The sequence below is a fragment of the Podarcis pityusensis genome (assembly GCF_964106645.2).
Source record: "Podarcis pityusensis genome assembly, chromosome: 12".
NCBI classification, from domain to species: Eukaryota; Metazoa; Chordata; class Lepidosauria; order Squamata; family Lacertidae; genus Podarcis; species Podarcis pityusensis.
Window position 1 is genome coordinate 51,770,376 of NC_138037.1, and position 14,598 is coordinate 51,784,973.

General features: G+C 41.6%; 1 protein-coding gene across 1 annotated transcript in view; it reads left to right on the forward strand.

Annotated features, from left to right (window-relative positions):
• Nucleotides 1-14,598, forward strand: part of ITGA9 (integrin subunit alpha 9) — a 231,898-nt gene that overhangs the window by 183,394 nt on the left and 33,906 nt on the right. The window contains exons 23-24 of the mRNA XM_080975757.1: nt 2,444-2,551; nt 12,125-12,250. Coding sequence (XP_080831883.1) covers nt 2,444-2,551; nt 12,125-12,250 — 234 coding nt within the window. The remainder of the gene's footprint in view (nt 1-2,443; nt 2,552-12,124; nt 12,251-14,598) is intronic.

A 14,598-nucleotide genomic window follows, 5' to 3' on the forward strand; every position in this document is an offset into this window, starting at 1 on the left:
CAAGGCCGTTTAGGGCTTTAAAGGTCAGCACCAACACTTTGAATTGTGCTCGGAAACGTACTGGGAGCCAATGCAGATCTCTCAGGACCGGTGTTATATGGTCTCGGCGGCCACTCCCAGTCACCAGTCTAGCTGCTGCATTCTGGATTAATTGCAGTTTCTGAGTCACCTTCAAAGGTAGCCCCACGTAGAGTGCATTGCAGTAGTCCAAGCGGGAGATAACTAGAGCATGCACCACTCTGGCGAGACAGTCCACGGGCAGATAGGGTCTCAGACTGTGTACCAGGTGGAGTTGGTAGACAGCCGCCCTGGACACAGCATTGACCTGCGCCTCCATGGACAGCTGTGAGTCCAGAATGACTCCCAGGCTGCACACCTGGTCCTTCAGGGGCACAGTTACTCCATTCAGGACCAGGGAATCCCCCACACTCTGCTTTATATGTATAGCCTACTTTGCATGACATATTGAGCCAAACAATGGTTCCCTGGGACTGCACAAACATGCCGGCTTCCAGAGAGGAATTTGTACCTACTTTGCTCCTCCTTGGTCCTTTTAGCTTTGCAGGGCAGCTAAGCTAAAGATTTGGCTTAGTGTGCCATCCTTAACCACAAACTTTAGCCAAGAGCAAAGCTCTGCTCAAGGAGGAGACAGCTCAACTACAGTCACAGGTTTGGACAACATGCTAAGCCAAACCTTCGTTTAGCTGCTGTGCTGTGCTGAGCTGAGCTGAAAGGGCCTGGGATGAGCCGAGTGCCTGCATTCACCTCCCTGCAAGGCAACACATTCATGCATTTGCACTAAACCATGCTTTGGCTTAGTGTTACATGTGAATGGGGTCACTATGTGATGTTTTGAGAGCAAGCAAAGCCTATGAAGAGAGAGAGAGAGCAGTGCTTCCTGAAAAAAATTAAAGCTTTCATGAGAATCCTCTCAGAATGGTTGTAATGGAGATTGGGTTCCCTTTGGCACGGATGATAAGGTGCTTAGAAATAATCTTTGATCTAATTTATGCCTTAACTCCATATGCACCTATTACACACACTGGCGTTCCTCTCACCGACAAAGAGTATGATATTTCACATGAATACTGACAGTTTTTATTAAAAGGCTATGAAATTTTCTGCAGTAAAATGGTAAACAATAAAAAAGTTAGGTAAACCACCATTTTACCATTCTATATGCTCAAGTGTTTCTAACTCTCTTAAATTATTTTTATCAATAAACAAAATTAACCAACAATAAAGAGCTTTGAAAAACAATGAAAGCAGCCTAAGGTTGGATATTATCATTGAACGTGTTGTTCCAATACATTACAACTCTTTAAAAAAAAAATAGACTGATAAAAGTAATACAATCTGCTTAGAGAAAAGTTTTCTTTAAAAGTTTCTTTTTTAAAAAATAGCGGGGGGGGGGGGGCTTTCGTCTCCTTTGTTGTGAAGATTCAAATACCCCTTTTCGTTTCTTATTACGCTCATGTCTCATTGCAGTAGAGTTCCCAGTTCATTTGTTTTCTGTTACATTATTCTTGCATTTCATGCAACAGTTAGGCCTTATTGTAGCTGGATCCTTTCCTCCCCTTTTAAGTGCCTCTGGGACATTGTAAGGGTTTGGCATTCTGCTCCACTTCTCTTTATCATTCATGCATTCCTCAAAGCACAAACAATGTTTGGAGAATGGTCTAGATGTTTGGAGATTTAGAGTTAGCTGGATTCTGAACAGCGACATAGACCGCCGCATATTCAGAGACTGAATCTTAAACAAGAGAGGACCGTGTCTCATTGAGATTTGTTTATTTTTCAGAATGTAAATGTTTTGACTGTTGCATCTATATATAAGTACGCAGGGCTGGATTAACGATTGGGTCCAGTTTTCTATAGAGACAGACTCCAGCCCCACTGATAACCCTAATGATCATTTTTTAAATGCAAAGTTGTGGCGCACAGTCCTTTCTGTAAGGCCTTTCCCCTAGTTTGGGGAAGCTCACGGAGCCAAGTGGTGATATAAAGGCAGCTTGCATGTTCATACTTGGATACTCTTTCCTATTCTTACTCTACATGTTTTAGGGCTGGGAATTGGTTGTGGAAAACAAGTTTTAGAACTGAACCATGGTTCAGATTTAAAGCACTTTTTGGTATAACATGTAAATATCAAGGTGCTACCAACTGGGGAGAAATCTCTGCTTTCTGGGCAGGCTCATCCACGCAGCCTCAAATTTAGATCGAGCTTGTACAGATTCATGAATTTGCCTTGTGAAAGCCCCTCCCCATTTAACAGAATGGTGTGGTTTTTATTCCTTTATCATTGCTGCGATTTTATGTTGTAGGTGAAGTTCATGCTCCAGTTGTATTTGATTATTGGGAAGCCTATGCTGGTTCCTGGTGGGGTTTCTATGCTAGTTAAAATTAATAAAAGTGTGTCACAGGTTTGTTTGTTTGTTTGAAGGTCTACAATGCTGGCCCAAGCACACTTCCTGGCTCTTTCGTCGACATTTCGTTTCCGAATCGTCTCTCGGCTACCGGAGCTGAAATGTTTCACATTCAACAGATGATGGTGAGATCTTTTTCAAAGTCTGTTCTGTGTAGCCCCTGGAAGCTGCTCTTGCTGGAAAGGACAATAACATAACAGTTTGTCCCAGAGTTGGCATTTCAAGGAAGAAAGTCGGTATTACTCCTGCAGTAGCTACTGAATTTACAGCTTTGACTTAAACTTATTTGTAATAGGGAATTTTGCCTGATTGTGCCTGTTATGTTCAGCATCCATTCCTCAGTCGATATCATAACGCAATGCTTTCCTTCCCTTAAGAGATTATTGGCCCCATTTCTATCCTTTTCCGGCTCAGTTTTTTAAAACCACTCCATGGCTATTTTGGATGGAGGGTGGTAAAAGAAAAATCAGTCAAAAATAATAATAAAATCTGTGACGATCTGCCAATGTGTGTCAGATATGCTATACTACAACCTTATTCTTTCCTGTTGAAACTTTCAGATAATCAGTGGCTCATAAATGGGTGTTCTATATTCATAGACTTATACTGGCCTCAGCAGGGTCTATGCAGGAAACTAGGAAAAGACCACACATATCTCCACTTCCCCTACACATTAGTGTGACAAAATCTTCCTTACCACTAGGCAAGATGATATAAAGGACCAAGCTACCTCCAGGTGAGAGAGCTTGTCCTGTTGTAATTTAGTCATCAATATATAATGGGTTAAAAAGAAAACTGAAGTCTCCCCTGAGACTTCCAACAGTCTGGAATGTCAACAGAGTCTTGTGACTCCAAGAACTGCACAGTGGCATAACAGAAACCTAACAGGCATGAGACAGGAGTTGGTAATGCAGGTGAGCTGTGCAGAAGCAAGCTGGCAAGCATGCTCCAAGCAAGCTGCCGGCTAGTCCTGCAGAGGCTCCTTTTATTAGCAGAAGTCAGCAATTGGAAACAGTAGTGAAACCACCCTGAACTTAACGTATTTCCATCTACACACATTTCCAGCATTAGCAAATACACATGTCAGCAGGTGCTTCCCTCGAATGTTCCTCCTGGTACTTGATTACGTCTGTGCTCTCCTCCATGCTCCAGCGAAGCGATATGTCTAGCAACCAAATTGTGAAAGGACAAAAGGTCAGGGGAAGCAGGCGTAACGCTCCTTGACATACTGTTGCACGTCTGGTGCGAGGTTTGCCTTCGCAAAGCGGAGCATTACCTCTACAGAAAAAAACCTAAAAAACCGAGGCCTAGATAATGTTGCTTGTTTCTGTGTAAAGTGTCAGTGTGTAGTCTGAATGGTTCATATGTGAGTATGAATTAGCCATCGTAACCAGTCACAGTATTTTAATTTCAGTTATTATTTATAATAAATAATAATAATAAATTTTATTTATATCCCGCCCTCCCCAGCCGAAGCCGGGCTCAGGGCGGCTAACAACAATCAAATAATCCAACATTTAGTGTTCATTTACTATAATTATTTTCCAGCACTTTCCATTTCACATTTCCTCCCCTTTTCTTCTATGCCTTTTTACATGAGGGACCTGTTTACATTTATTCACATACAGTTCCTCATATAGTAAAGGTACATTTATAAATAAATGCCATCACCTGATGTCAACTCAAAGACAATGTGTTTTAACGGAGGCACTTCACACACATTTGGAGAAGAGTAATGGACGTGGGTGTGTATGTGTGAACCAACTCAAATTGGAAGAGGTTCCTTTGTTTCTTTAAAAGATTTATAATGTACTCTTTGAGAACATGCTTCACAAAACAGTTCACCTAAAAATCCAAGTACAACATAAAAACCTTTTAAAATATCCATTTCATAATAATAAAGGTAAAGGTACCCCTGCCCGTACGGGCCAGTCTTGCCAGACTCTAGGGTTGTGCGCTCATCTCACTCTATAGGCTGGGAGCCAGCGCTGTCCGCAGACACTACTGAAGCCTAAAAGCCAGCACAGAGGTAAACAATAAAACTCAGCCAGAACACAGTTTAGCTTCCCCACTTTATAACTCTAGGCTATGTTAACCATAGAAAACCGTAGGGTCTTCAAGGCCTGCTCCGAGGACATAAGGGATAGGTCTTACCTAATCTCAGAAGGAATTGAGTTCTGTGTTTGCGAGGCCAACTTATAGAAAGCCCTAATACAAGTGCCAGCCAGCCTAACGGTCTTCTCTGGCAGGTACCTAAGCTGGTTGTGGAATTTAGGTAGAATTTACTCACATCAATGTAACTGCACCTTGAATGCTTTACGGTTCCAAGACAGGGAAAGAAAGAACATAGAGCCCATTACTTTTAGGTGGTTTCATATCCTTGATATCCTTAGGCCCAGTACTCAAGCTTTCATGGTGACAGTTGAGCTCCAGTGCTGCTCTTTGGTGGAAAAGGAGAAGACCCGGGAGAAAAGCCCTGTACTATTACCCATCCTTTCCTTGCATGGTCTTAAGTTTATCATGTTGCGTGGTGGAAAAAAAAGAGCACTGCTGCTCTAGGTTCTACAATATAACCGTGTATTAGCTATACAATCACCTTTCAATTTCTCCTTTGACATATTTAGTGGAAAAGAGGAATAAAATTCCAAAACATTTTAGAGGTGCTTTAGGAGCAGGCAGAGGGCAGTCAATATCCTTTCTCAAAAGCCTCGGACTTTAGGGATGGGCTGGAAGTCACTGCTTGAAATGTTTTTCTATGACCATTTGTCTAAAAATTCTCATGTTTTAAGAATCTACAAATGAGGAGGTGGTGTATGTCTGGGTCATAGTCTGAGAGACAAAAGAGTTCCCATTCGCTCAGAGGCAAGGCAAAATTCACTTCTCTGCAATGGCCTGACCTTCTGCTCTGTAGCAGCTGGAAATTTTCTTTATTCCTTGGCAATGCTCATTAGTGGCTCTGAAAGATTGATGTAAGCAAAATAATCTTTAATTGGAAATTGGTAGTGTAGTGCAGGCTATTTTGAGATATCCATCACATCGTATTCAAACGGGGCCTTTCGAGAGTTTTGTCATACAGTCATTGTCTAGTTGTTACTGTTTTGCTGCTTGTGGCCTAGCTGTCTTTTCTCAAAGCCATGCTTTTGCTGTGGGGTGACTGCATTTTCTCACCATGTTGACCTGCCGTCTTCTGCTATTGGAAAAATGTCATTCTCTTTACATTAGTTGGCGTTCATCCCCAAATGGAAACCAGAATTAGAGGTCATACATTTTCTATTATTGGGGAATAATCAGGAGCTCACCAAGTTAGTGACTAAATATCTTTATCTGGCTTTTTGTCGTTGAAACACATTGCAGACGTCTGATCTCCCTGGAGACCTAGAGATGTAATGTTAGACTGCTTTGCCTCTTTCATTTGACAAATGTTTTGTGTCACTGGGAAGGCGGTAATTCTGTATTGATTTGCTATGGATGTTTGTATGTGATGCCAATAAAAGGACTGATGATGATTAGTTGGCGTGGTATGCAGTGTGTTCACACAAGTGTCACAAATCTCTTCACACCTGTACATTCAGCCAGCCTTTCTTAACCTTGAGTCTTCCCTTCATTCCCAGCCAGCATTGCCAATGGTCAAGGATGAGGTGACTTGTAGTGCAATGACATCTTGGGACCCAAAGCTGGGAAAGGCTGTGCCAACCAGGTGAAAACCTCTTTTCTGTTGTGCTCATCATTCCCTAGTAGCTTTGATGTGTGTCTGACTATCAAAGCCACAGAACCAGGGATGGTTAGGTGGGTTTTTCCACCTGCCACAGGAGAAAAACATGATCCCTACTAGTGAAGCCTTGCCACAAATCCCCGCCCCTTGCCACAAGCCCCGCCCCTTGCCACCCATATCATTTTCCTTCCTGAACCACAGTGAGCTCTGCCCCTTTCTTTAAATTTGGTGTGTTTCCTGTCTCCAAGACCGCATTGCACATCTCTGCGAAGTTTCTCAAAAGCAAAATGATAAATGAGCATTGTGAAACCTGTATGCTTTCCTCTGTTGTGTAAATAGCAGCTTTGAGGGAGTGAGTTAAATCAGAAGAGCTGTACAATGGAAACTGACAGGACAGGAGGCTGTTGTGGGAAGGGGAGGGAAGGGATTGTGATAGATTGTGGGAAGGAAAATGATGAAAGAGAAAGGGTGTGTATTGTGGAGGCCGGAGGAGAGTCAGGGTGTGGTTCAGGCCATAAGAGTAATGGATTCATTAGCAGAGAGGGCTCAGAACTCCAGTTCAGGACATAAGGCTGCCACCAAGGGTGGCCCAAGTTCTTTTCCTACATGGAGTGATGGACAAGATGTCCCTGCCTAGTTCCATTGACTGGTAGTTGACAACACTGGTGATAGGGAAGCAAACTCTACTACACCTGAACACAGCCGTGGGGCACCAAAGTTCTGTCCCCTCGACACCTGGTCTTCAGTCCTTGCCCCTCTCAGCAGCTGCCACCTGAGCCAACCATCTTGCAATGCAACGGTATCCCTTCAGAACAGATGTGCATAACAAAAAGGTTGGGTCAAGATGAGTAGCGCCAGTGTTTGGGATGCTTGACTTCTTCAGTCACTGTTTAGGAAGAAGAATTGTTGAGTAAGCTGAATGAATAGATTATCCTGTGTCACATGCAGCAAGGAAACAGAAGGTTTGCTAGGATATCATGACTGTCAGAACAGCTACAAAGACCTCCGGAAGAAGGTTTCCCCCCTAAGTTTCCTGGCTAGGGAATTCCCTCCTGAAGAGTTTTTGATTTTGAGAAAGAGAAGGTCAGCATAATTTTCTTGAGGGACTCTGAAAAGTGAGATAATTTCCCCTTTCTGCTATTGGTGTGGCTTTAACTCTGCTAGGAATAGTGAGAAGGAAGTTGGAAATGATTGATTACTGCTTTAAAATGTAAATAGAGTTTGTAATAAGCTATTATTCACCACTCACCCTTTCTCTATATATAGTTTTAATAGCTTCTTATAATAGTTATTGGAATTGTACCAGTTAGAATTGGAGGTATGTATCAACACTGCACACGGTTGTAAGGAAATAGTTCATAAGGCGTTTGCTATCTCTTTACATAAAGTCCTTTCAATAGTCAGCAAGGATATAATTATTTTGTTTGTTTATTTCACTTCATTTATATAGCACTTGATTGTAATAAAACCTCAAAGTGAATTTTAATACATTTTAATACAATTTATTCAAGCACGTAATATCCCGAAATTAATCAGCCCCCCCCCCAAAATAATAGTAATAAAAAAGATAAAGGACCATCATCTGAAAGAAAATGTTGTGTAGCACTGTGACTTTGGCAAGATTTTCTTGTAATGACATTTTTTTTTCTTGGTGAGCAGAAAATATTCACAAATATTGAAAAACATGGAAACAATTTCTGTCACCTGACAACTTGAGAGCACCATTCAAATCCAAATGGAACCCTTCCTTGAATGGCTGTTTTCAAATTCAACAAACCAACATTTTCTTGTTGTTCCAAAGTCTTTCACTATTGTGAAACTTGATATTTTTAGTAAATCAAGGATTTCGAAATTTATTTACTTATTTCTGCAAAGTTTTAAAAAGACTTATTCTCAGTAGAGCTCTTATAGCTGCTTTTAACAACAATAATACCATAAATAGTTAAATGCAATAATACTACAACACAGAACTTTGAAAAATCCACTGAAAAATCCAAAGCAAACAAAAAGCATTTCTCTTTCCAAATAAAGACTGTTTCCCATCCAAAGTAAAATGAGTCTGTCTTAAACTTAAGGGAGGCCAAATGTTCTCAGTAAGCGGTAATTGTATTTATTTTTTGTATATATTAAATTTATATATCACCCTTCATGAATAGATCTCAGGGTGGTTCACAGCATAAAAATACATTTTTATGTATAGTGGGGGAGAGAGAGAGAGAGACCATTGCATTTGAAATTAAATGCAGTTTTAAAAAAGAGAAGATAACGAAGGCACTGTTGTCAGGTTGGTTCTTCTTTAGTGGGGTACCAACTTCCATACAAAAAGTTCTGCCATGCAGTGCAATCCTATATATGTATACTCAGGAGTAAGCCCATTGATTCAGTCTGGCAGTCCCAAGTAAGTATATATATTGGATTGCAGCCTTTATCTGATGCCAGATTCTGAATGAGATGTGAACTACTTAAGTTGTTAATAGTGCTGCCAGCTCCGTAAGATGGAGGAACTGCCTGAAATTGCATGTACTCAAGGATGAAAGAGAGACAGAAGGAATTTGAAGGATAAAACTCTGCTTCAGCTCTGAACAATTTGTGACCCACAAAGCTGAAGAAAGCAAGCAATGTATTGCTGCCTTAAGAAAACCACCTGCCACCCCCAGTATATTTATTCAGCCCTTTGTGGACCAATAATCCATGGCTGGATCCATGTAACAGTTACTTGGACAATTCCTACAAGATACTTTGCCCCATATCAAGTAGCACTTGGCATCCGTACAGTGGATAAATTACCCTCCTTTGCCACCAGAGAAAGGCAGAATGTAAGCACAACCTTGAATTTAAACCACAGAGTGCTTGAACAGAGGAATGTTACACGTAAACTTGCCGTTTGGATTCCATGTATGGTGGTGTTAACTGTAGACATGAACCTCTTGTGAGCCCTAAAATTAAATAAAACAAATGTTTCCCCTCACTGTTGATACATTGAATGCAATGTGTTCTTCCTGTTCACAAACACTTGAATGTCTTTGTTAGCCATACCAAAGAGGGGCAGTCATGCCTTATTTTGGTTGCCACAAAAGTTCAGAGAAGTTTGACGTAGGTGTGAATTGACCCATTACAGTCGTTTTTCTTCAAATGGGAGACCTTAAAAGGTTCCAGTATTTTTCAGAGAATAGTTATGACAAGGCGCGCTGCAGAAACTGGGGCTTTCGATTCTGATCAGCTCCAGCTAGCATGAATAATGGTCAGGGATTGTAATGTGTATGGGTTGCTCGTACGTAAGTTGCCGCCTCTCCTGGCTATGTTGCCTTGTTAAACCTTTCTGTCTGGACAGCCCTTCACTTCGTGGCTGCCTCAGTCGCTAGCAGAATCTGTCAGTGGGCGTTTCTTAAACCTTTTCCAACATAAAAGTTGTTTGACGCCAAGTCTCCTCCTACTCTCCCTGCGCGGAAGCCTTCTGCGCAGGGAGGGCGTGGGTAGCGGAGGACCCGTGCTCTCCCCGCTGGTGTCCGGTGAAGAGTCCTGGAGCCCTCTCGCCGATTCCCCCATCTGCCCCCCTTTATCCCTGGTGTTGCGCTGATTTGCTTCCCCATCTGCTGAGCTGCCTCTCTCCCTGCTGGGCCCTTCTCCAGCATCATTTGAGAGCCTTCCCTCCGCCTCTAGCTCCGATGTCAGTTCCCTGACAGAGATGATGAAAGTTGTAGTCCGTAACATAGAGGTGGGCAGCACATTGGCTACTGCTTTCTATGATATTATGCATGCTGTTCTCTTAAGCTGGTTGCTGGACCAATTTAGCATGGGTGTTCCAAAAGTGCATAAACTCTTCAGTCTTTCTGAAAACAAGAATATAGATTAGCAAGAAGGAGCTAGCAGTGGCCAGCTCATTGGCGGGAGAAGTGAAGGTGGCTGTATTGATTGTATGATAAGCAATGCCATCAATGACCATGGATCAGCTGCAGGACACATGTTTGTGATGTTTGGCTGCTTGTGAAGCTCAAGCAATTTTCTCATGGATAGATAAGGACATAGAATGCTACTTTACACTGAGTGAGATCATTGCTCCTTCTAGCTTTCTGGAATTTCAGAAAGAGATTTTTCTACTTGGAGATACAAAGCATGTGGTTTCCTACTGGAGCTCCCCTTTCCCAATTCACAAGAGCACTTTTTGCACACTGAAAGGAAACGGGCAGAAAGGAGAAACATCACTTGTCACATCTGTTTTTGCAGCCTCTTGCCATGTGCAAAACATCCCCTATTTGCTTGTTGTAAGTCGTAAATCTGTCCAGGAGAACAAACTGTCTCCGCATTTGAAGAGGCTGTGTACAGCTATTTATTTTGCAGTGTCCACTTTTGAAAGAAGTTGGATCCTCTGCTTAAAAAAGGGGATGTGTGTGTCACAAGCTACCTAGTTTGTGGACTTGCACTGCAAATATGTCAGGAAATACTTGTTAAAAGATACATGCCAAAAACAGCTCTGACAACTATTATAAGATAAAACATTTGACAAGTCACCGAGGTCAGCATACTATGGAGCTTGTGAATAAAGCATCTGTTTTAGGGGCAAACAGAGTCAGCCGATTCATATTCATCTCAGAAGGGTGCCTCTTGAGAAATTGCAATTTGTCATTCACAAGCACCCCGCTACGTTATTCCAGCTTGCTCAGCACTGCTAGGACCAGGAATAGTTTGCAGAAACTTCAGAGCAAGGGTACCTTACATCTCCTATCAACCGCTAATCATTGGCCATGCTGACTGGGAGTGATGGGTGCTGTAGTCCATAATATCTAGAGGCCATCCATGATAGGTGTGTGCATGTTTGCTCATGTGCAAGTGCAAAAATGCCACATGCAAAAAAAAAAGGTTGGTGGGAGGGCATGGAATGGTTGGGAAGAAGTAATTGAGAAACCATTATTGAGAAACGAAGAATATACAAAGGATGTGAATGCAAGGGGTATTCCCCAAATTTCCCGCTAGATTCTGCAGTTACTTGGTTTTGTTTCTGTAATAGAATTTGTTGCATTAGGAATCTTCAGCTGATTCCTTTTTTGTTTCTGAATTTCATACAGAGTGTTCTGTATGTACAGTTTGGAGTAGCTTTCACTTGTTTTCATTCGTGAGCAAATTTCCCCCTCTCTACATAATCAGTGGCACATGTGCACATTGATAAAGCATTGCTAAAAATCCATCTTGACCATATATCTGATTGTAATCATGTTCCTTTTGTGCAGTGTTTTACCGATGTACATGTTGGTTTATGTTGAGAAAACACTACAAGAAAGCAATTTTGCTCTTATTGTACGCATGGCAGTGATTTAAAAAGGTGTCAGGATTGCATCAGTAAACACCTCCCTCACCAAAAGGACATACATACCTACAATCACATCCAGTTCTCTTTTTGCATTGGTAGCATACTTCTGAAAGCATGGTTGCGATTTTTCCATGCCTCTACCCCAGACTGATCCAGCACCAGTAGTATTAGAACCAGTTCCCATAGGAGGGGTTATTTCTCATCCAACAACATCCCTTGAGAATAAATCCTATATGATCCAGCAGTTCTGATATTACCAAACTAGCGTGGCGTGAGAATGGCAGCTATACTGCTCCTTTAACTTAACAATCAGCCTTTAGTTCCATGGAAATAAATACTGCTTGCTTCCAAATAAAGGCATTTTAGAACTTACCAGTCACTAAGATGGAAAGGAAATAATTGGTTCTCAGTAGGCAAAATCGGGTAGGATTGACAATAGGCAATTTTCTATTTCCATTCATTGCAGTTAATATATGTAAGGAAAAGCATATAAAAAACTGGTAGCCCTTACAGGAGTGGTCTTTGTTTCATTTTTTTCCCTTGTTGCCCATATGGGGAAAGTGTGGTTTTCTTTCTTTTCTTTTTTTTTAAAAAAAATCTAAATTAATCCAATGGAAAAGGTGGTGTATTTACAAAAGAGGGTGAATCAATTATTTTTGTGTTGTTGTGACCTTTCTTTAGGTTGCCCAGGACAAAGGAAACTGCTCTTTTCAGAAAAATCCAACCCCATGTGTCATTCCTCAAGAAAAGGAGAACATTTTCCACACAATATTTGCCTTTTTTACCAAATCTGGGAGGAAAGTATTGGTAAGAAACTAACTTCATTTTCGACTTCTAAAGAGTCAGTTGCCATATTCCAGAGCCTCATACATGCATGGGGTACCCACTACTCTTACAGCTAAAAGAGAGCACACTGAGTTAATGTCCATAACTGTCAGTAGAGAATCCTTGTCTTTATCCATTGATCCGATCTGCTATATCATTGCCCACAACCCAGAAAAGATTTGTTACAAAAGGAAGAAGATAGTTCACTGATGTGTTTGCCAAGTTGACATTCCGCTGTGTGAAAAATGGATGTAGAAAAACATAATTATGCCCATTTTTCATGCATTCTCACATGCAGCCTTAAGTTTAGGTTCTAGCACATGGGTAGGTAAACTAAGGCCCAGGGGCCGGATCTGGCCCAATCGCCTTCTAAATCTGGCCTGTGGATGGTCCAGGAATCAGTGTGTTTTTACATGAGTAGAATGTGTGCTTTTCATTTAAAATGCATCTCTGGGTTATTTGTGGGGCATAGGAATTTGTTCCTATTTTTTTCTTCAAAATATAGTCCGGCCCCCCACAATGTCTGAGGGACAGTGGACTGGCCCCCTACTGAAAAAGTTTGCTGACCCCTGTTCTAACACAATGCATACAGCCAGTAATTAGAGTAATACACTGTGATGAAGCAATACATGATCCTTGAAAGGAGGAACAGGTTTGTTCCCCCTTTGATAATCCACCTTTATCCAAAATATTTGAAATCCAGACCTGTATTATTGTTGTTACTATTTTAAGGTGCCTTTTTTCATCTCATTGCTGTTAACTGAGTCACATTAGACATGCGCAGCTTGCACATAGTTGAGACAGATCATTTGAATTAGCAAAGGGATTCAGTCAAGCATAGAAATATAGCTTATTCTGTAGTTGCTCAAGACTGGTCCAGTTCCTAAGACAGGTTCAGTTACTGAGTATCTCCAGCTGATTTGCAAATAGTCATACTAGGAGCCATAGAAAACATTAAAGGTAAAGGTAAAGGGACCCCTGACCATTAGGTCCAGTCGTGGCCGACTCTGGGGTTGCGGCGCTCTTCTCACTTTATTGGCCGAGGGAGCCGGCGTACAGCTTCCGGGTCATGTGACCAGCATGACTAAGCCACTTTTGCCAAACCAGAGCAGCGCACGGAAACACTGTTTACCTTCCCGCCAGAGCGGTACCTATTTATCTACTTGCACTTTGATGTGCTTTCGAACTGCTAGGTTGGCAGGAGCAGGGACCGAGCAACGGGAGCTCACCCCGTTGTGGGGATTTGAATTGCCGACCTTCTGATTGGCAAGTCTGGGCTCTGTGGTTTAACCCACAGCGCCACCCACGTCCCTTATAGAAAACATTAAGAGACGACAAAAGCATTATGGAGAAAGGCTTATCAAGGAAGAAGGAAATCAGCAATTGGTGGAACAATTGTAGAACATATTCTTTTCTATTGTCCACTGTACCACCAGCTATGTAAACACATGTTATCCCCCTTCTTGGGTAGTTATAATCAAGGCACAATGAAAATATCAGATTCTATCTGTCTGATATTAACCCAGTTTCTGTCCATAGTATCTCTTAGAGTGGTGAATGGGACAGTTTAGCGGGAAGACACTCCAATGAAAATTTCTGTTACTATGTATGGCTGTTTCTTTGTATATATTTCAAAAAATTTGTATAGGTCTAAGATGGTCTATATCTGTAATGCCTAATAAAGGTTTGGAGAAAGAAAGGAATCAGCAAATCAGGTGGAGGCCAGCTCTCCTTGGGACATCTGAGATTCATCACAGACATAGTGGGGAGTCGGCTATTAACACTTGTCAACAACCCAGTGAGATGGTACAATTGACATGTGAACAATCTTCTCACGGGGTTCCCATCAAATGGAATTAATTAAGGAGAAACACAATCTTGTGTAATGCGGGTGTTCTTCTGTAGTGGAATAGATAGCTTCTGGGCAAGGATAAGGTTTCCTAAAGGGACAGGAGTTAGCTCTTCTGTTACTTACAGCATTTAGAGAGAGAGTAATATTGATGGATATTTTTAAAAAGTAGAGATAGTATTTCAGTGGATGATGCAGCCTTAAGAGGCCATGAACCTTATAATGCAGGACTTCCATGACTGGATCTCTTCCTGATATCCTTTTCTTTTTCTTAAACGAGCCATGGGAACCCCATAATTTGAATTGTGGCTGTACTGCAGTAAGAAGAGCAGTTAACCTTTCCCCCTTGTGCTGATTCCCCAGTGCCTCTAGCAAAAAAATAAAGATGTCAAGAATCACAGATCTCCCAAATCACATATATTGCGACCCTTTGCAGTACCATCTTATGCATGTTTACTCAGAAGTCCCACTATGTGCATTG